Genomic DNA, 22,910 nt, shown 5'->3' with positions numbered 1-22,910 from the left:
TAGGCCCAGAAGGTCACACATCTAAGTGTTAGCGAAGCCCGACAGCTCTTAACTACAGTGACTGAAGGGATTGTCCATGAGACCACTTTATGAATACAGTACTGGCCATTAAAATTGCTACACCACGAAGATGACGTGCTACAGACGCGAAACTTAACCGACAGGAAGAAGATGCTGTGATATGCAAATGATTAGCTTTACAGAGCATCCATACAAGGTTGGCGCCGGTGGCGACACCTACAACGTTCTGACATGAGGAAAGTTTCCAATCGATTTATCATACACAAACAGCAGCTGACTGGCGTTGCCTGGTGAAACGTTGTTGTGATGCCTCCTGTAAGGAGGAGAAATGCGTACAATCACGTTTCCGACTTTGATAAAGGTCGGACTGCAGCCTATCGCGATTGCGGTTTATCGTATCGCGACACTGCTGCTCGCGTTGGTCGAGATCCAATGACTGTTAGCAGAATATGGAATCGGTGGGTTCAGGAGGGTACTACGGAACGCCGTGCTGGATCACAACGGCCTCGTATAGCTAGTAGTCGAGATGACAGGCATCTTATCCGCATGGCTGTAACGTCTCGATCTCTGAGTCAACAGATACGGACGTTTGCAAGACAACAACCATCTGCACGAACAGTTCGACGACGTTTGCAGCAGCATGGACTATCAGCTCGGAGGCCATGGCTGCGGTTAGTCTTAACGCTGCATCACAGACAGGACCGCCTGCGATGGTGTACTCAACGACGAACCTGGGTACACGATTGGAAAAATGTCATTTTTTCGGATGAATCCAGGTTCTGTTTACAGCATCATGATTGTCGCATCCGTGTTTGGCGACATCGCGGTGAACGCACATTGGAAGCGTGTATTCGCCATCGCCATACTGGCGTATCACCCGGCGTGATGGTATGGTGTGCCATTGGTTACACGCCTCGGTCAACTCTTGTTCGCATTGACGGCACTTTGAACAGTGTACGTTACATTTCAGATGTGTTATGACCCGTGGCTCTACCCTTCATTCCATCCCTGCGAAACCCTACATTTCAGCAGGATAATGCACGACCGCATGTTGCAGGTTCTGTACGGGCCTTTCTGGACACAGAAAATGTTCGACTGCTGCCCTGGCTAGCACATTCTCCAGATCTCTCACCAAATGAAAACGTCTGGTCAATGGTGGCCGAGCAACTGGCTATTCACCATACGCCAATCACTACTCTTGATGAATTGTGGTATCGTGTTGAAGCTGCATGGGCACCTGTACCTGTACACGCCATCCAAGCTCTGTTTGACTCAATGCCCAGGTGTATCAAGGCCGTTATTACGGCCAGAGGTGGTTGTTCTGGGTACTGATTTCTCAGGATCTATGCACCCAAATTGCGTGAAAATGTAATCACATGTCAGTACTAGTTTAATATATTTGTCCAATGAATACCCGTTTATCATCTGCATTTCTTCTTGGTGTAACAATTCTAATGGCCAGTAGTGTACGTGTAACTGCGTGACTAGAGCTAATCTGCATATTTACCGCATTTTTAGTGCGTCGACGATGAGAAGATAATTGCAAGAAACGACCTAAACTAGTTCAAATGGCTCTCAGCATTATGGAACTTAACATCTGAAGCCATCAGTTTCCTAGACTTAGAATTACCTAAACCTAAGTAACCTAAGGACATCACACGCAGCCATGCCCGAGGCAGGATTCGAACCTGCGACCGTAGCAGCAGCGCAGTTCCGGACTGGTGCGCCTAGAGCCGCTCGGACACAGCGGCCAGCCCCTAAGCTAGTTACCTTGGTTTAATTGTATAAGGAAATACATAGCAGTCCAAGCATTACAATTCATGAAATACCAATAACGTTCTTCTTTCTTATATACAGGGCGATTGCGTGACGACGTTGCAATTTTTCAGGGATGGTGGACAAGGATAAATGTACTTATCAGTTTGAAGTAACGGGCGCTTGTCCTGATACGACCGAGCCGACAGTTACAGGCGAAAACCGTTCTGATACACCTGACAGTAGCATATGTGTTTTGGTGCTATTGTTGCTAAGACTGTAGGGTAGGAAATTTTCAGAGGTACGGACCAAAACAAGAAAAAAATGTCTAGCAAACATAGGCTTAAAATACACTCCTGGAAATGGAAAAAAGTACACATTGACACCGGTGTGTCAGACCCACCATACTTGCTCCGGACACTGCGAGAGGGCTGTACAAGCAATGATCACACGCACGGCCCAGCGGACACACCAGGAACCGCGGTGTTGGCCGTCGAATGGCGCTAGCTGCGCAGCATTTGTGCACCGCCGCCGTCAGTGTCAGCCAGTTTGCCGTGGCATACGGAGCTCCATCGCAGTCTTTAACACTGGTAGCATGCCGCGACAGCGTGGACGTGAACCATATGTGCAGTTGACGGACTTTGAGCGAGGGCGTATAGTGGGCATGCGGGAGGCCGGGTGGACGTACCGCCGAATTGCTCAACACGTGGGGCGTGAGGTCTCCACAGTACATCGATGTTGTCGCCAGTGGTCGGCGGAAGGTGCACGTGCCCGTCGACCTGGGACCGGACCGCAGCGACGCACGGATGCACGCCAAGACCGTAGGATCCTACGCAGTGCCGTAGGGGACCGCACCGCCACTTCCCAGCAAATTAGGGACACTGTTGCTCCTGGGGTATCGGCGAGGACCATTCGCAACCGTCTCCATGAAGCTGGGCTACGGTCCCGCACACCGTTAGGCCGTCTTCCGCTCACGCCCCAACATCGTGCAGCCCGCCTCCAGTGGTGTCGCGACAGGCGTGAATGGAGGGACGAATGGAGACGTGTCGTCTTCAGCGATGAGAGTCGCTTCTGCCTTGGTGCCAATGATGGTCGTATGCGTGTTTGGCGCCGTGCAGGTAAGCGCCACAATCAGGACTGCATACGACCGAGGCACACAGGGCCAACACCCGGCATCATGGTGTGGGGAGCGATCTCCTACACTGGCCGTACACCACTGGTGATCGTCGAGGGGACACTGAATAGTGCACGGTACATCCAAACCATCATCGAACCCATCGTTCTACCATTCCTAGACCGGCAAGGGAACTTGCTGTTCCAACAGGACAATGCACGTCCGCATGTATCCCGTGCCACCCAACGTGCTCTAGAAGGTGTAAGTCAACTACCCTGGCCAGCAAGATCTCCGGATCTGTCCCCCACTGAGCATGTTTGGGACTGGATGAAGCGTCGTCTCACGCGGTCTGCACGTCCAGCACGAGCGCTGGTCCAACTGAGGCGCCAGGTGGATATGGCATGGCAAGCCGTTCGACAGGACTACATCCAGCATCTCTACGATCGTCTCCATGGGAGAATAGCAGCCTGCATTGCTGCGAAAGGTGGATATACACTGTACTAGTGCCGACATTGTGCATGCTCTGTTGCCTGTGTCTATGTGCCTGTGGTTCTTTCAGTGTGATCATGTGATGTATCTGACCCCAGGAATGTATCAATAAAGTTTCCCCTTCCTGGGACAATGAATTCACGGTGTTCTTATTTCAATTTCCAGGAGTGTATATGCCTTTTTTGTGCAGAAGGTAGAGTGAACCGTAACAAGATCAAATTGTCTAATAAATACGGGTTCTGAAATTGATAGATTAAGAGCTATGGGCACTTGTTCAATAGATGTGTTTCACAGTAGCGAAGACGAACAAGTGCTCATAGCTCTTAAGGTACGCGTGACGGTTCAGCTCACTCGCGGACGTAAGCAGATTTGAACGCTCGCTCGCCATCGTGGCCAGCGCGCACCGCCACGTCGGCCACACCTGTCGAGAGAGCGCTCCGCGAGCGCTTCGGCGCTGCTGTCTCCCCGTGTGTTCTCATCTCCTGTGAGTTTAATAAACTCGAGTGGCAGACTCTGCAAGAGAGGCGCTCTGCATCGGGGTGTAGCTTGCTCGCCAGGTTTCGAGAGGGTGCGTTTCTGGATGAGGTATCGAATATATTGCTTCCCCCTACTTATACCTCCCGAGGAGATCATGAATGTAAAATTAGAGAGATTAGAGCGCGCACGGAGGCTTTCAGACAGTCGTTCTTCCCGCGAACCATACGCGACTGGAACAGGAAAGGGAGGTAATGACAGTGGCACGTAAAGTGCCCTCCGCCACACACCGTTGGGTGGCTTGCGGAGTATAAATGTAGATGTAGATGTAGATGTAGGCTACCAGCAAGTGAGAATGGCGGAGACAACTTGGACTACATGGGCGCGCGCCTTCTTGGACTTGCCGAGCTGGCGCGAGCCGAGAATCGGTAGCTGTATGTCGAGATGTGAGCGTGCTCTGTTGCTCTTGTCTGTATGCAATATCTGCTGGAAACTTGTACAATGTCTTGTTTATTTATTTATGTCTTTATTTATTTACGTGTCTAGTTCCATAGGACCAAATTGAGAAGCAATTCTCCAAGGTCATGGAACGTGTCAGTGCATGAAATTAGAACACAGAAGTAATAATGGATGAAATAAAATGTTTGTGAAACCATAAACAGTGAAGCCACAAGTTTAAGTATAAGCAGTCAACAATATAACATAGGAGTCAGCTCAATTTTTCAAGGAACTCCTCAACAGAATAGAAGGAGTGACGCATGAGGAAACTCTATAGTTTCGATTTGAAAGCGCTTGGATTACTGCTAAGATTTTTGAATTCTTGTGGTAGCTTACTGAAAATGGATGCACACCTTTCTGCTCAAGAGTTAAGGAAGTGCGATGCAAATGCAAATTACATTTCTGCCTAGTATTAACTGAGTGAAAGCTGCTAACTCTTGGGAATAAGCTGATATTGTTAACAAGATACGACAGTAAATAATATATATGTTGAGAGGCCAATGTCAGAATACCCAGACTCGTGAACAGGGGTCGACAAGAGGTTCGTGAACTTATACCACTTATTGCCCGAACTGGCCTTTTCTGAACCAGAAATATCCTTTGAGAATAAGAAGATTTACCCGAAAATATAATACCGTACGATATAAGTGAATGAAAATAAGAAAAGCAGACTAATTTTCGTGTCGAACGATCACGTACTTCAGATACCGTTTGAATGGTAAAAATGACTGCATTCAGTCTTTGAACAAACCTGAACGTGGGCTTTCCACGACAGTTTAGTATCTATTTGAACACATAGAAATTTGAACAGTTCAGTTTCACTAATCATATACCCATCCTGTGAAATTAGAACGTCGGGTTTTGTTGAATTGTGTGTTAGAAACTGTAAAAACTGAGCCTTACTGTCAACCTGCGCAGTTTTACTCGCACTCGTGTTCAGTCACGAAAGGCGAATGTCTGCATTACGGATTGTGGTCACGTATCATTAGTTGACGTTAAGAGATTGGTGTTATCTTGTGTTCCCTGTCAGATGGCTCTCACTGTGCGTTAATTTGATAACATTCAGCAATTCCGTATAAGATTCATTTTGATCGTTGAATATTTTGTTCGGCCCTTTTATTTAAACTGAAGCTCTGTCACAGTTACCGTGGGGGTCGTTTTTGCAGTGATCGTGTAACAAAGCAAGTGGATTCTTTCCAGCTGTTTTTCTTCCCTCTCCAGATTTTTATTTTTTGCAAATAATTTCAGTAGTGAAACTTCCTGGCAGATTAAAACTGTGCGCCCGACCGAGACTCGAACTCGGGACCTTTGCATTTCGCGGGCAAGTGCTCTACCATCTGAGCTACCGAAGCACGACTCACGGCCGGTACTCACAGCTTTACTTCTGCCACTACCTCGTCTCCTACCTTCCAAACTTTACAGAAGCTCTCCTGCGAACCTTGCAGAACTAGCACTCCTGAAAGAAAGGATATTGCGGAGACATGGCTTAGCCACAGCCTGGGGGATATTTCCAGAATGAGATTTTCAGTCTGCAGTTGAGTGTGCGCTGATATGAAACTTCCTGGCAGATTAAAACTGTGTGCCCGACCGAGACTCGAACTCGGGACCTTTGCTTTTCGCGGGCAAGTGCTCTACCATCAGAGCTACCGAAGCACGACTCACGCCTGGTACTCACAGCTTTACTTCTGCCAGTACCTCGTCTCCTACCTTCCAAACTTTACAGAAGCTCTCCTGCAGGTGTAATCAGTTTACCTAAAAGCCGTGCTAATTACGAACACGTAATACAGGGTGAACATTAACAAAACCGACAAACTGTAGGGACGGATTTCTGACTGTAAATTGAGGAAAAAAGGTCCTATGAACATGGCTCCGGAAATGCATCGTTGTCACGGTAGATGACGCTTACGAATGACAGAGTCTCTGATCACATGCCGTGTGTTCCTTGTGTGTTGCATGTTGTGTGATTGGTGCAGCGTACTGTAAGCAGCAGAATGGCCCGGTATTGAAGTCGAAAACAAGCTGAGATGGTCACCAAAAATACCTGTCCACAACTGGATGCTTAACCGATGTTGATAAGATGCCATAACCTTCCCTTCCTTGTATAAATATCCAGAGCTCAGATGGAAACCCAGTTCTAAGCAAAGAAGGGAAAGCAGAAAGGTGGAAGGAGTATATAGAGGGTCTATACAAGGGCGATGTACTTGAGGACAATATTATGGAAATGGAAGAGGATGTAGATGAAGATGAAATGGGAGATACGATACTGCGTGAAGAGTTTGACAGAGCACTGAAAGACCTGAGTCGAAACAAGGCCCCGGGAGTAGACAACATTCCATTAGAACTACTGACGGCCTTGGGAGAGCCAGTCCTGACAAAACTCTACCATCTGGTGAGCAAGATGTATGAGACAGGCGAAATACCCTCAGACTTCAAGAAGAATATAATAATTTCAATCCCAAAGAAAGCAGGTGTTGACAGATGTGAAAATTACCGAACTATCAGTTTAATAAGTCACAGCTGCAAAATACTAACGCGAGTTCTTTACAGACGAATGGAAATACTGGTAGAAGCTGACCTCGGGGAAGATCAGTTTGGATTCCGTAGAAATATTGGAACACGTGAGGCAATACTGACCTTACGACTTATCTTAGAAGAAAGATTAAGGAAAGGCAAACCTACGTTTCTAGCATTTGTGGACTTAGAGAAAGCTTTTGACAATGTTGACTGGAATACTCTCTTTCAAATTCTAAAGGTGGCAGGGGTAAAATACAGGGAGCGAAAGGCTATTTACAATTTGTACAGAAACCAGATGGCAGTTATAAGAGTGGAGGGGCATGAAAGGGAAGCAGTGGTTGGGAAGGGAGTGAGACAGGGTTGTAGCCTCTCCCCGATGTTATTCAATCTGTATATTGAGCAAGCAGTAAAGGAAACAAAAGAAAAATTCGGAGTAGGTATTAAAATCCATGGAGAAGAAATAAAAACTTTCAGATTCGCCGATGACATTGTAATTCTATCAGAGACAGCAAAGGACTTGGAAGAGAAGTTGAACGGAATGGACAGTGTCTTGAAAGGAGGATATAAAATGAACATCAACAAAAGCAAAACGAGGATAATGGAATGTAGTCGAATTAAGTCGGGTGATACTGAGGGAATTAGATTAGGAAATGAGACACTTAAAGTAGTAATGGAGTTTTGCTATTTGGGGAGCAAAATAACTGATGATGGTCGAAGTAGAGAAGATATAAAATGTAGACTGGCACTGGCAAGGAAAGCGTTTCTGAAGAAGAGAAATTTGTTAACATCGAGTATAGATTTAAGTGTCAGGAAGTCGTTTCTGAAAGTATTTGTGGAGTGTAGCCATGTATGGAAGTGAAACATGGACGACAAATAGTTTGGACAAGAAGAGAATAGAAGCTTTCGAAATGTGGTGCTACAGAAGAATGCTGAAGATTAGATGAGTAGATCACATAACAAATGATGAAGTATTGAATAGAATTGGGGAGAATAGGAGTATGTGGCACAACTTGACAAAAAGAAGGGACCGGTTAGTAGGACATGTTCTGAGGCATCAAGGGATCACAAATTTAGCATTGGAGGGCAGCGTGGAGGGTAAAAATCATAGAGGGAGACCAAGAGATGAATACACTAAGCATTTTCAGAAGGATGTGTGTTGCAGTAAGTACTGGGAGATGAAGAAGCTTGCACAGGATAGGGTAGCATGGATAGCTGCATCAAACTAGTCTCAGGACTGAAGACCACAACAACAACAACCTTCCCAGAGGATTATTTGTAGCCAACGGATGACGATAACGCAGACTGATGATGGCAGTTCTGGTAAAGGTTTCTACGCCGTTAAAGAGGACTGGTGACAGACATCCCATAATTAAGATGGTCTGGTGGAAAAACCATTGACAAAATTCCCACAGAGGTAAATCCGTCGCTGATAATCCTTGCACTCGTTGCAGGTGATAGAGATAGTAGCGGTTGTTGTGCAGGAAACTCATAATCATACTTTGGCTTACACCATGTCGGCTGGCCACTTGCCTGAAGCTTGTACTAGGGTTCGTTTCAATATCCCGGAGAACCAGTCCTCCAAATCTGGTGCAAGCACAGTCCGCCGGCTCTCTGCACGTTCATCTCTCTGAAATGACCCATTATCACACAAACACCCAAAACAGCTTGAAATGTTGTGTGACTTAGTGTGTCGGTGAGGGTACTGGTTTTGGTATAGCGATGTTGCCCCTCGACCGTTGCCATCTGCCTGACCGTAGACAGACACCATCTCGGCTTGTTCCCGACATAGATCCTCGACCATTCTGCTGCTTACATTATTCTGCGCTAATCACACAGCCTGCAACACACAAGGAACACACAGCACATGATCAGAGGAACTGTCATTCGTCAGCACCATCTACCGTGTCAACGGCGCATTTCCAGACACATGTTCTTCGGACCTTTATTCCCCCATTTCCAGTCAGGAATCTGTCCCTGCAGTTTTGTCGATTTTATTAACGTTCACCTTCTATAAAACATGCTACATAAACATGTGACCAGTTGCTAACTTCCGGGTAAAGTAGATAAAATAAGTAGATAAATAAGTGAAATGTCCATACAGCTAATGCTGAAAATATGATAGTAAATGTTTAGTTTCAGAGTAGTTAGCATTATTGTCTAAAACATTGTTACTGAAGTAGAATCCCGAATTTTGCGAACTAGACGACATAATCCAATAGCAGTTATTGTTTTATGTAAAAGTTCTCAGTTAAGTAAATCTTGTTTCACTGTTAAGTTATGTAGAAATAGAAACCTTTAATTGTAATTTGTAAATGGACAGCAAACAACAATAGCTGGATGTATTGCTAATTATTTTAATCTCATAAAAGAGAGGCTGTTGGGAGCCATTTCAGTTAGCCTGTGGAGGAATATGAAACGAGTAAGATCTGTGTCCAAAAATATACCGCAGTTGAGTTAGCACAAATTACAGCTTATACAACATGTAGATTTTTGTTTACATTTCGCATCCGGGAGATCATTTTGCAATTAAATGACTGTTTTTAATGACTGACTGCACTCTTGCAGTTAATCTGAGCAACTTCGTAAATCTTCGATAACACATTCTGCAAACTGTGACAATAGTATTGGACTATGTACTGCGTTATTCCCAAATTATGCTTACTACGCACGTCGTTTTGGGATTGATTTGATTGTTTGATTTCAAGGGCAGTGATTTAGAAACGTTAATAACTGACTGTTTTAATTAAATATCTGCCAATCATAAACTAATGTCACTTCAATGTTAGGTTACTGCACTTGAACAGTTACGTTATAGAACATCAGCCGAGTGCAAAATGTGGCTACCTGTTGGTTTGTACATAAATTATAAAAGATGGGACTCAGGCTATCCATAAATAATAATTCATTCAGCAATCAGAGCTCAAGTAAAGTGTCTGAAACGCAGATCATGCGTAGACCACATTATTCCTAGTATATTGTCTCCACAACCAACTTTCCAGACAGATTACACAGAAGCGTTGCTACCGAGGGTTTATTTGCACAGGTAAATCGGCTACACTTCAATTGGTGTAATCGGTGACTTGATTTTTAAACTTTATGAGAGCGTTATGCACTCTCACTGCTTTAAAGGAGTGTGGGCGTCAGGTTAGTTCTTTGCTTCTTGCCTTTATCTTATTTAATAATTTAATAAATTGTGAATGGATTCCGCAAGTTCCTATGTAATGGTATTTTGTATTGTTTAAATTGTTGTACATTTTGCTGTTATTATAAAATGTGTAATGGATGTTGCTTGTGTTATTTTGAATGATTTTACATTTTGACTCCGAAAAAAGGCACATAAAGTATCTCTAAAACTTTGGGCAGCTTCTTCTCTCGAACGGTCGGGTATCTACGGATAGGTCGAGGCATGTGTCACTCACTTCGACCCCTCTTCCACTGAGCTAAGCTTCTGGAAATTCGCGCTATGGCACTTGACGTGTTCTCCTCTTTAGTTGTAAGCATGCTTGTGCGTCGCCAACGGCCTTGCCGCAGTGGTAACACCGGTTCCCATCAGATCACCGAAGTGAAGTGCTGTCGGACTGGGTGAGCACTTGGATGGGTGACCATCCGGTCTGCCGAGCGCTGTTGGCAAGCGGGGTGCACTCAGCCCTTTTGAGGCAAACTGAGGAGCTACTCGATTGAAAAGTAGTGGCTCCGGTCTCGGAAACTGACATATGGCCGGGAGAGCGGTGTGCTGACCACATGCCCCTCCATATCCGCATCCAGTAACGCCTGTGGGCTGAGGATGACACGGCGGCCAGTTGGTGCCTTTGGGCCTTCATGGTCTGTGCGGGAGGAGTTTAGTTTTAATTTTAATGTTTCTGCGCCTGTGGGTGTGGTTTCACGGCGACTCACCGGCTGCGGGCGAGGTGGGGCTGGGCACGAACTCTGAGTGGCGGCGGCCGAGCTCCCCGCGGCCGTGGCGCTGCTGCTGCTGCTGCCCCCCCGCCGCCCCCGCCGGCCCCGCCGCCCCCGCAGCGCCGGCGCCGACGCCGTCCAGCGGCTGCACCTCGCACATGCGCTCCCTCGACGGCGTGCGCCACATCTTGAGCCGCACCTTGCGCGCCGCCTGCACACCACCGCACTCCACGGCTTACCGTCTGCACAGCGATCCGGGTAACCTGTTCAGGAACTCGAGAAACGACGGCTTTCGTGACACTGTGTGAGAAGATGGAAACCAACCGCGTTCACAGCTCTGTTGTTTGGAAACAAACACCCACTATTTACTTTCTCTCTGACCCGCTGCATGCTAGATGTCTTGTAATAACATTGTAACAATATTATTGAACCAGAATGATACTTTAATTAATGTTGGTTTAGTGCTGTAGATTATACAGTTGCAATAGGCCTATTCAGCTCTATGGCCATCTTCAGGCTATCTGCAGGGAAATACGCTTTGTTAGCAGTTGCAAACTCATAGCTAATAACAATTTTGTTGATTGTGTGTGGGTACTTATACCTATATTGCATGATGACGCATTCGCTGTCTTATAAAGTTATTTCCACATAAGGAACTTCTGTTACAGCCTAGTTTTATTAATCGTGCAATTTAATTTTCACTTGTGGTTCCGACCGCAGCTAGTGGTCCAGTGGCTAACGTTGCTGCCTCTGGATCAGGGACCGAGCGAGATGGCGTTGTGGCTAGACACTGGACTCGCATTCGGGAGGACGACGGTTCAATTCCGCGTCCGGCCATCCTGATTTAGGTTTTCCGTGATTTCCCTAAATCGCTCCAGGCAAATGCCGGGATGGTTCCTTTGAAAGGGCACGGCCGACTTCCTTCCCCGTCCTTCCCTAATCCGATGAGACCGATGACCTCGCTGTCTGGTCTCCTTCCCCAAACAACCCAACCCCAAACTCTGGATCAGGGGATACCGGGTTCGATTCCCGGCCGGGTGGGGATTTTCTCTGCCCGAGGACTGGGTGTTTGTATTGTCCTCATCATTTCATCATCATCATCATTCGTGACATTGACTCGATTGGACTGTGTAAAGAATTGGACTGTGTAAAAATGGGAAGTTTGTAAGGGCGCTGTTGACCGCGCAGCTGAGCTCCAAACAAACCAAACATCACTTATGATTTCTCTTGTTGCGAAGTTCCAGCTTAGGTCTTTTATCGGTGGTATATACTTTTGTAGTTTTGGCAGCTAGACTGATAATTAATCCAGCGGTGCTGTATGGTTACAATTTGTTTATTCATTTGTCTGTGCATCATAATGATCTATGGGGTGATAGTATAATCTTTGTTATGTTTTCATTTTGTGTATATCTTTGTTTTTATTTTGTTTCGATTATCCAGACTCGAACTATACGATTTCCATAAAGGTATCCATAAATTTTTTGAATCTGACAGTCAAAAACAGTAACAACGAGCACAAATTTGAAATATACGAAAAACTCACAGTGTCGGACAGTATTATTAAGGCAAACTCTTGCCACGCGATAACACACAATACACATAATTTAACACAACGATTAACGTAAATCTACCTTTAAAATATACAGCCAAACAAAAAGAACTCGCAAACCTTACTTATGTAGCTCAACAAAATGGCTTCGATCCATGCACAGGGAGAAAACTATGTGAAAAATGGAATAAACTTAAACACATTAAGATCAATATCGATATGAAGCACAATAAATAAGCACAAAATGAAAGTTCAAATGTATACCGCAAATTTACATAGGACATATACCCGACGAACTGACACATTATTAAGGAAACAACAGTTAAACTCGAGTACAGGACTGAACACAACCTCAACACTGAGCCATTCCGATAAGGCAAAAACACCACTACACACACAATCAGGCAAGTTAAAATCAATTCTAAAGACTGCGATGAATTCTACATAGGACAAACAGGAAGAAACTTTGAGATTAGATACTCAGAGGACTCACAAGGAATAGCGCCAAAAACCAATTCCCGTTCTCCAAGCACATAAAAACAGAAAAAAACATGAGGCTGATCACATAACAAACGCAATACATACAGCATAAAAGGGATTTTAAATGAACGTTTCGGAAGAAATCGAAATCTATATACATTCACAGACAGACCCTGAGGAAATATTAAATGAACAAATGGATTTGGAACATAAAATTTATGTAGATAACTTTTTTGAAATAATATTGCTCGATTCCGGATAATCAAAACAAAATAAAAACAAAGATATACACACCACGACGACATAACAAAGATTCTACTACCACGTCACAGATCATTACGATACACAGACAAATAAATAAATAAAATGTAACCATACAGCATTTCTGGCTTAGCTGTCAAAACTATAATAGTACATACCATCAGTAAAAGATTTAAGCTGACATTTCCCAACAAGAGAAATCATAAGAGAAAATTTAATGAAACTAAGCAGGAACTGAAGTTCCTTATGCGGCAATAAAGCTACAAGACAGCGACAACACCACGATGCAGTATGGATGTCAGTACCAACATTCAGTCAAACGAAATTGTTATTAGCTATAATTATACAACTGCTAACAAAATGTATTTTGCTGCAGGTATCCTGAATATGGTCAGAGAGCTACTTTACAATCTACAGCAATAAAACAACATCAATTCTAACACCAGTCTGGTTCAATACTATCGCTAAAATGTTGTTACAAATCACCCACTGCCCTCCTCTCTGTCCTGGCCAGGTCTAGTGTCGTCGTTATACAGAGCGTGCATTCGAACGTTACGGTTGAGCGTACCGCGTTTATGACGTCATACCACGCTAATAGCACGTTGGGGAGTCTTTCCGATTGTGCAGTGTCAAGCATGACATTCTGAACGTGCGTTTGAGCGTAGACCAATGCAGAACGACACATGCAAGCCATTTCTTTTCAGTATACAGAGTCGGGGAACGTAGTAATTCAGTTGAAGCCCATACTTGGTGGGTTTCATAGTATAACTTACATCCTGTGAATATTTGCCGTTTCAAAACAACAGAAAATTGTGGATTTCTCGAAAACCCTTAGTTTTAGATGACGGGAAAGGTCATATTGTTGATTAAAGAATTTTCGAATTGTAACTTGCGTGTCGCGAAAGTATGCCGTTTCAAGACAAAGTGGCACTGAAGAGCCATCAAAAACACATTCTTCTTGGTGCGATTTGTTATAATTAGACGTCACTCAATAAAATATTTGCGATTAAAGCTTTCAGAAGACAATAACATACAAGACAGGGTTTTGTCGATTCTTGAGTGTTGATCATCTGTCTGGGATCCATATCAGGTAGGACTGTTAGGGGAGAGAGAAGGTCCAACGAAGAGCGGCTCGTTTCGTCACGGGATTGTTTAGCTGGCGAGAGATCATTACGAAGATGCTAAACAAGCTCCACTGGCAGGCGTTACAAGAGAGGCGCTGTGCATCATGAAGAGATTTACTGTTGAAATTTCGGGACAGCACTTTTCAGTAGGAGTCAGTCAACATATTACTTCCCCCCACATACCTCTCGCATATTGACCACGAGGAGAAAATTCGAGAACTTGGAGCCAATACAGAGGCTTACCGACAATCATTCTTTCACGCACTATTCGAGAGTGGAACAGGGTTGGAGGGACCAGACAGTGATACCCAAACTACCCTTGGCCACACACCATTAGGTCGCTTGCGGAGTATGATGTAGATGTAGATGTGTATTACGGAAGTTGGCTGTAGCGTAAAGAATAGGGACCCAGAGCTACAAAGTGAAGCGTTTTTGTATTTAGTGATGAACTACTGTTCAAATATTGAAATTTAGACCTGAAATTCAGCTTAACGAAATACATAGATATGTTATCTAAATCGACATATGAAGATTTGTGCCAGATCGGGACTCGAACTCGCGTTTTCCGCTTATAGCGAGAGGTCGCCCTACCATTAAGACTATCCAAGCAAGTTTACAGGACCAACCCACACTTCCATAAGTCACACACCCAACCATTTCTTCTCAGAACAGCTGAACAGAATGGACAGTGTCTTAAAAGGAGGATATAAGATGAACATCAACAAAAGCAAAACGAGGATAATGGACTGTAGTCGAGTTAAATCGGGTGATGCTGCGGGAATCAGATTAGGAAACGAGACACTTAAAGTAGTAAATGAGTTTTGCTATTTGGGGAGCAAAATAACTGATGATGGTCGGAGTAGAGAGGATATAAAATGTAGACTGGCAATGGCAAGGAAAGTGTTTTTGAAGAAGAGAAATTTGTTAACATCGAGTATAGATTTAAGTGTCAGGAAGTCGTTTCTGAAAGTATTTGTATGGAGTGTAACCATGAATGGAAGTGAAACGTGGACGATAAATAGTTTAGACAGGAAGGGAACAGAAGCTTTCGAAATGTGATGCTACAGAAGAATGCTGAAGATTAGATGGGTAGATCACATAACTAATGAGGAGGTATTGAACAGAATTGGAGAGAAGCGAAATTTGTGGCGCATCTTGCTCAGAGGAAGGGATCGGTTGGTAGGGCATATTCTGAGGCACCAAGGGATCACCAATTTAGTATTGGAGGGCAGCGTGGATGGTAAAAACCGTAGAGGGAGACCAAGAGATGAACACACTAAACAGATTCAGAAGAATGTAGGTTGCAGTAAGTACTGGGAGATGAAGAAGCTTGCACAGGATAGGGTAGCATGGAGACCTGCATCAAACCAGTCTCTGGACTGAAGACCACCACAACAACAACAACAACAACAACACTTGCGCTCTCGTGATTCTCGTGATGGTTTTAGAATTTAAACAAAGAGAAATAATACTCAATCATTGTCTTTTTATTTTTATTTATTTATTTGTTTTTTGACACAGGCCGATCTTCACCTTATATATATTTTTATATTTGATGACGAACTACCTGCCTCACATTACAGGTATAAATTTCAATACTTGAAATCTGCAAGGGAAACAGGAGAGGTAATAATCTATGAGGAGAAATAGATAGGTGTGTGTCATACTTAAGTGTGGGTCAATCCGGGGAACTTGCTTGGATAACCTTAGTGGTAAAGCGACTGCTCGCGATAGGCGGGGTATCACGGTTCGTGTCCAGGATCGAGACAAACTTTCATATTTTGGTTCACGTAGTACATCTACACTCCTGGAAATGGAAAAAAGAACACATTGACACCGGTGTGTCAGACCCACCATACTTGCTCCGGACACTGCGAGAGGGCTGTACAAGCAATGATCACACGCACGGCACAGCGGACACACCAGGAACCGCGGTGTTGGCCGTCGAATGGCGCTAGCTGCGCAGCATTTGTGCACCGCCGCCGTCAGTGTCAGCCAGTTTGCCGTGGCATACGGAGCTCCATCGCAGTCTTTAACACTGGTAGCATGCCGCGACAGCGTGGACGTGAACCGTATGTGCAGTTGACGGACTTTGAGCGAGGGCGTATAGTGGGCATGCGGGAGGCCGGGTGGACGTACCGCCGAATTGCTCAACACGTGGGGCGTGAGGTCTCCACAGCACATCGATGTTGTCGCCAGTGGTCGGCGGAAGGTGCACGTGCCCGTCGACCTGGGACCGGACCGCAGCGACGCACGGATGCACGCCAAGACCGTAGGATCCTACGCAGTGCGGTAGGGGACCGCACAGCCACTTCCCAGCAAATTAGGGACACTGTTGCTCCTGGGGTATCGGCGAGGACCATTCGCAACCGTCTCCATGAAGCTGGGCTACGGTCCCGCACACCGTTAGCCCGTCTTCCGCTCACGCCCCAACATCGTGCAGCCCGCCTCCAGTGGTGTCGCGACAGGCGTGAATGGAGGGACGAATGGAGACGTGTCGTCTTCAGCGATGAGAGTCGCTTCTGCCTTGGTGCCAATGATGATCGTATGCGTGTTTGGCGCCGTGCAGGTGAGCGCCACAATCAGGACTGCATACGACCGAGGCACACAGGGCCAACACCCGGCATCATGGTGTGGGGAGCGATCTCCTACACTGGCCGTACACCACTGGTGATCGTCGAGGGGACACTGAATAGTGCACGGTACATCCAAACCGTCATCGAACCCATCGTTCTACCATTCCTAGACCGGCAAGGGAACTTGCTGTTCCAACAGGACAATGCACGTCCGCATGTATCCCGTGCCACCCAACGTGCTCTAGAAGGTGTAAGTCAACTACCCTGGCCAGCAAGATCTCCGGATCTGTCCCCCATTGAGCATGTTTGGGACTGGATGAAGCGTCGTCTCACGCGGTCTGCACGTCCAGCACGAACGCTGGTCCAACTGAGGCGCCAGGTGGAAATGGCATGGCAAGCCGTTCCACAGGACTACATCCAGCATCTCTACGATCGTCTCCATGGGAGAATAGCAGCCTGCATTGCTGCGAAAGGTGGATATACACTGTACTAGTGCCGACATTGTGCATGCTCTGTTGCCTGTGTCAATGTGCCTGTGGTTCTGTCAGTGTGATCATGTGATGTATCTGACCCCAGGAATGTGTCAATAAAGTTTCCCCTTCCTGGGACAATGAATTCACGGTGTTCTTATTTCAATTTCCAGGAGTGTATATCTGTTAGAGCTAAGCTGAATGTCAAGTGTAAAAGTGAAGTGTGATGTTTAGCTGATTCGCTCGAACTTCTTTTTTTTTTTTTTTGCTCACCTTCACGTTCTGTAATCTGTAATAGGTTCTGAGACATTCTTATTAATACTCGATGTTATGTAAATGTCAGTGCCTTCTCTCTCACGAGTGAGTTTGTTTGATTGGTTTTATCTACGAGAGGGCTTGTACGACATGTAATACGATATTCTGTAGTTTCTTGTTTAGTCTTGTATTTCACATGTTCTAAAGAGTATGCTACTGAATAGAAACAATGATCAAGTCAGAATGACCTTAGTATGTTACTAAAAAGTGAGAAGATTATTGTAAATTTGTACAGGAATTCTTGTAAGCTGTTATCCTTACCGAATGGACAAGGGACTTTCCTTATTATTTTATACTGAAGTTTTTATTTATGTACACTACAGACAAAACAACATGACTAGTATATGTGCGTTTTAATAGAGCCAACATAGGAATTTACACCCGTCCCTAAATATCAGTCAACCACACGCTATTTAAATCATGTATAATTTGGTAATAAAAAAGAAAAAATCAATTACATCAATAATTAAATTCAAAAGGCACTAAATCGATGGCAAAAGTGCCTGGAAGCAAGACAGTGCTTACTAGACTGGAAGAAATTACTCGGTCAGTGGAGAAAAACTACACATAAATTATTAAAGAAAACTTACAAATGCAAGAAATAAAACACATAGTTGAGGGCGAGCAAGAGAGATACTGTCTAATGACGGCACTCAGCAATAGAACGAAACAGTTTATATTAGCAGCTGCGTGGATGTATCGGTGATTCGATTGCAGTTGCCATTACGAGTGGCCATCGTAGTTTCAGATGGTCAGATTGTCGCAACTAGCGGGCAACAAGGTCATGGATTGATTCTCCGACTAACCTATATTATCAGATCGACTTCTTGGTAACTATAGGACCCAGTTAACTATCTTCAAATGGTACCTAAGAGGTAGGACCTAGCAGTTTGGTCTGACTACCAGCCACGGAAATGCGTCTTGACTACAGCATAACTCGGGTATGAATGAGGCACAGCTTTTGCTGTTGGACTATTCAACACCACGGGGTTCGAAAAAAACGGTGGACTGCAAGGAAGCATCTGCTTTTCATGGCCAACCTAACAGTGTTCATTCGAACAGTTTTAGACAGGCCACAAAGTTAGGTTGGTTAGCACCACCTGCTTCTGACGGTCAGAATGGCATCTCTGACGCCAACGGTATACCCATGCTCGAATGAGCGCTCAAACTAAGTACTAAGGACACCCTTGCAACGGAAAACATCATCTTGGCTAAATCTGCCAACTTTTGAATGTTAATAACCACAACCTGCAAAATTGACGAACATTAATCTTACACTGTGACATAATCACTGCCTACTTACTGTCCCCAGTCTGCCCTCACAACACACACGAAATCAGAAACAAAGTACAGTGAACACTCTACACTCTAAGAAAAAAAGAAAAGAAAACGCCGGCCGGGGTGGCCGAGCGGCTCTAGGAGCTACATTCTGGAACCGCGCGACATCTACGGTCACAGGTTGGAATCCTGCATCGGGCATGGATGTGTTTGATGTCCTTAGGTTAGTTAGGTTTAAGTACTTCTAAGTTCTAGGGGACTGATGACCATAGATGTTAAGTCCCATAGTGCTCAGAGCCATTTGAACCATTTGAACCAATAACGCGTTGGTCCACCTCTAGCCCTTACGCAAGCAGTTATTCGGCTTGGCATAGATTGATAGAGTTGTTAGATGCCCTCCTGAGGGATATCGTGCCAAATTCCGTCCAATTGGTAATCGGGATTCAGTTCGAAGCGCCACTGATTCAGTGTGATAATCATCCCTAAATCCTCTTATCGTGACGCCCACAGCCTAGTCTGCCACTCTGTACGCTGTGGCACGTTAAAAGTGGGAGTGACGGCGTTTTAAATTTGGAGGTAGGGAAGGGAGGCTAACAAATAATGAGCGCGACCTTTCCCACACTCTCTCCACAAAAAAAGCGAACCTCGAATCCAGGCCTGGGTACTTCTGGATAAAATACAGCTGTTAGACTACGACGACTGATATGGTTAAATATTGTAGTGAATCGATGTAGAGCTACACTGTCTGATCAGAAGTATCTGGATACCCCTCTGTAATGCGGACTTGACCGCTAGACGTCAGGAGAAGAGCAACCCGCCAGTGCAAAAGGAGGCGGGGAGGAGTGCAGTGCCGGCCGTTGTGACCGAGCGGTTCTAGGCGCTTCATTCTGGAACCGCGCAACCGCTATGGTCGCAGGATCGAATCCTGCCTAGGGCATGGATGTCTGTGATGTCCCTAGGTTAGTTAGGTTTAAGTAGTTCTAAATTCTAGGGGACTGATGACCTCAGATGTTAAGTATCATAGTGCTCAGAGCCATTTGAACCATTTTTGAGGAGTGCTGTGTTGCCGGTAGAGACGCAGTAACAGCACAACGCGTCAGCCAGGAAAGTTCATTGACTTCGAACGTTGAGTAATCATTGAATGTCTCCTGAGTAAGAAATTCATGAGGAACATTTCAATAGTTCCAAAGCGGCCCGATTCGACTGTTGGTGGCGCGATTGTGAAGTGGAAACGATAAGGAACAACCGTAGTTAAATCAAGATCAGGCAAACCTCTTGTACTGACAGGGATCGTTGAATATTGCGAAGAGTGACTGAAAGGAAAACGACGTGAAATCAACGGATCGAATCAGTCGTGAGTTAGAAAATGCTATGGACCGCCTAACTAGCACAGTAACTGTACGTAGAGAGTTCAAAAGAATGGGGTAGAATGGTCGAGCAGCTCCTCAGAAGAAACACATTTCTGTAGACACTGCCAAGCAATGCTTGAGATGGTGTAAAGAACGACGCCACTGCACAGCGAATGACTGGAAACGAGTGACTGGGAGTGATGAGTCATTCTGTACCCTGTGGGAATTCGCTTAAAGGATTTGGGTTGGCGACTGGCGCCGAGAGTGATGTACAGAGGAGGTAGTGTTGCGGTATAATAGAGTTTTCTGTTGTTACTGGCTCTGTTATTGTGCTTAAGAGCACATTGAATGCGGAAGGATATGAAAAAGTTTCACAGCATTATGTACTGCGTACAGTAGAGGAACAGTTCGAAGAGGTCGATTGTTTGTATCGGGCATGAATTGCACCTTGTCATAAGGCAGCACCTGTGAAGCAAAGAAGTGTTGGAAGAAAACATTCCTGAAATGGGCTGTCGTGCCCCGAATGCCGAACTGAACCCAATCGAATATCTTTGGGACGGATTAGAAAGTCGACTTCACTCGAGATACCAGCATCCAACCTTCTCTGGTTCTGGCTCTTGGGGGATAATAGGCAGCCATTCCTACATAGACATTCAGATGCGTTGTAGACAATGTCTCCCGTAGGGTTCAAGCCGTCACAAAAGCGAAGGTGGACAAACCCGTATTTACGTGTACTAATAGGTGTCCAAATACCGGGTGATCAAAGAGTCAGTATAAATTTGAAAACGTAATAAACCTCGGAATAATGTAGATAGAGAGGTAAAAATTGACACACATGCTTGGAATGACATGGGGTTTTACTAGAACAAAAAAAAAAGTTCGCAAAATGTCCGTCATATGGCACTGGGCAGCAAAACTGCTACCGTGACGGGTGAGAGGTGCGCCGATATGTTACACAATCGCATCATCACCAGCCAGGTGATAAACACCTGCTGGAACGTACGATGTTTAGACGCGTGAAATATCTCCTGCGCGCGTCGTTTGGTGATGATCGTGTGCTCAGCCGCCACTTTCGTCATGCTTGGCGCCCCAGGTCCCCAGACCTCAGACCGTGCGATTATTGGCTTTGGGGTTACCTGAAGTCGCAAGTGTATCGTGATCGACCGACATCTCTAGGGATGCTGAAAGACAACATCCGACGCCAATGTCTCACCATAACTCCGGACATGCTTTACAGTGCTGTTCACAACATTATTCCTCGACTACAGCTATTGTTGAGGAATGATGGTGGACATATTGAGAATTTCCTGTAAAGAACATCATCTTTGGTTTGTCTTACATTGTAATGCTAATTATTGCTATTCTGATCAGATGAAGCACCATCTGTCGGACATTTTTTGAACTTTTGTATTTTTTTTGGTTCTAATAAAACCCCATGTCATTCCAAGCGTGTGTGTCAATTTGTATATCTCTATCTACATTATTCTGTGATTTATTCAGTTTTCAAATTTATACTGACTTTTTGATCACCCGGTACTTTTGATCAGATACGAGTACGTGGAAAATAGGCTTCAACGTGCACGCGTTGTTACCTTGATCTCGGCGATGTCGTCCATGATGTCGAGCTGTAAGTTGAACTGCGAGCCGGTGCCTGTGCCGGTGGCCGGGGGCCGTGGCGGGATGCTGGAGGCGGAGTCCCTGCGGCCGGGCAGAACCCGCGGGGGCGGCCCTCCGGCGCCGGGGAAGGCGGCGATGCTCTCGCGGCGGCCGCGCCCGAACAGGATGGAGGGGGGCGGCGCGCGCGAGATGGTCACCACCGAGTGGCGGCGGCCGCCGGGCGCGGGGGCGGCCGTCTGTGACAGCGTCGCCAGGAAGGCAGCCTCCCGGGCCGCCACCGCCCCCGTGCTCTCCACGCCGTGCTCCGACAGTCGCCGCACCTGCCGGCAACCGCGGCACTCGCTCACCACACCGCTGCAGTCAGTTCGCGGCGAATGGAGTGGAACAACTGTGAAGCTCCTGGGGTATATGCATTCTTCCCTAACATCAAGTGGCGATTGAGGATGAAACACGTCAGTCACAGCCGGGGCACAGTTCGTTTCCTAACCAGCCCAGGCCACACCTCAATCATTTGCTACTTGTAAACCACAGAAGGTTGGTTGTTTTCAGGTGACGTCTTCGGGTGCACCGCCGGTCCAGTGAGGCGTTTAACCTTCAGGGCGTAGTTCTGTCCGTAAGTGGTTCTGTCATGTTTTGGCGATGTTTCCCGTAAAATGACTTGGCTCTACTCAGGACTTGGTGACAACGTGTTCCCGTTCCTTCTACATCTTCAAGATGCATGTGCTGTGGACACTCTCGGCTTCTAAGACATAAACTGCAGCGTTTACATGCCTGCGTCGTTTGTCGAACACTTAGGAAATCTATCGAAACTCTAATGGCCCGCTAAACCACCCGATCTCAGTCTCATACACACATCTGAGACTGTTTGGAACAGAAGATCTACGGGATCTAACCTTCAACGAGTGCCTGGAGGTGATACCGCATACCTGGAGAAACTTTTAGACTCTCCGAGTTGAGACCATTGTCAAGGCTAGAGACGGTGTCACACGGTATTATCGAGATGTCCCTAAAGACGAGCATTTTTTTTATCCTGTGTGTTTGCTGTTGCTGTTGTTATGCTCTTCAGTCCGAGGGCTGGCTTCACGCGCTCTCCACTCTATCCTTTGTAACGCTCTTTTTCTCCGAATAA

General features: G+C 45.7%; 1 protein-coding gene and 1 pseudogene across 1 annotated transcript in view; one reads left to right on the top strand and one right to left on the bottom strand.

The window, feature by feature from the left end:
• Window positions 1-22,910, bottom strand: part of LOC126444069 (uncharacterized) — a 93,517-nt gene that overhangs the window by 23,477 nt on the left and 47,130 nt on the right. The window contains exons 2-3 of the mRNA XM_050090961.1: window positions 21,757-22,101; window positions 10,760-10,973 (exon numbers count right to left, since the gene is read on the bottom strand). Coding sequence (XP_049946918.1) covers window positions 10,760-10,973; window positions 21,757-22,101 — 559 coding nt within the window. The remainder of the gene's footprint in view (window positions 1-10,759; window positions 10,974-21,756; window positions 22,102-22,910) is intronic.
• Window positions 10,378-10,495, top strand: LOC126426895 (5S ribosomal RNA; annotated as a pseudogene).

This window comes from Schistocerca serialis, chromosome 1, assembly GCF_023864345.2.
Source record: "Schistocerca serialis cubense isolate TAMUIC-IGC-003099 chromosome 1, iqSchSeri2.2, whole genome shotgun sequence".
NCBI lineage: Eukaryota > Metazoa > Arthropoda > Insecta > Orthoptera > Acrididae > Schistocerca > Schistocerca serialis.
The sequence above is the reverse complement of the archived record's forward strand: the minus strand, read 5'-3'. Positions and strand labels throughout refer to the sequence as shown.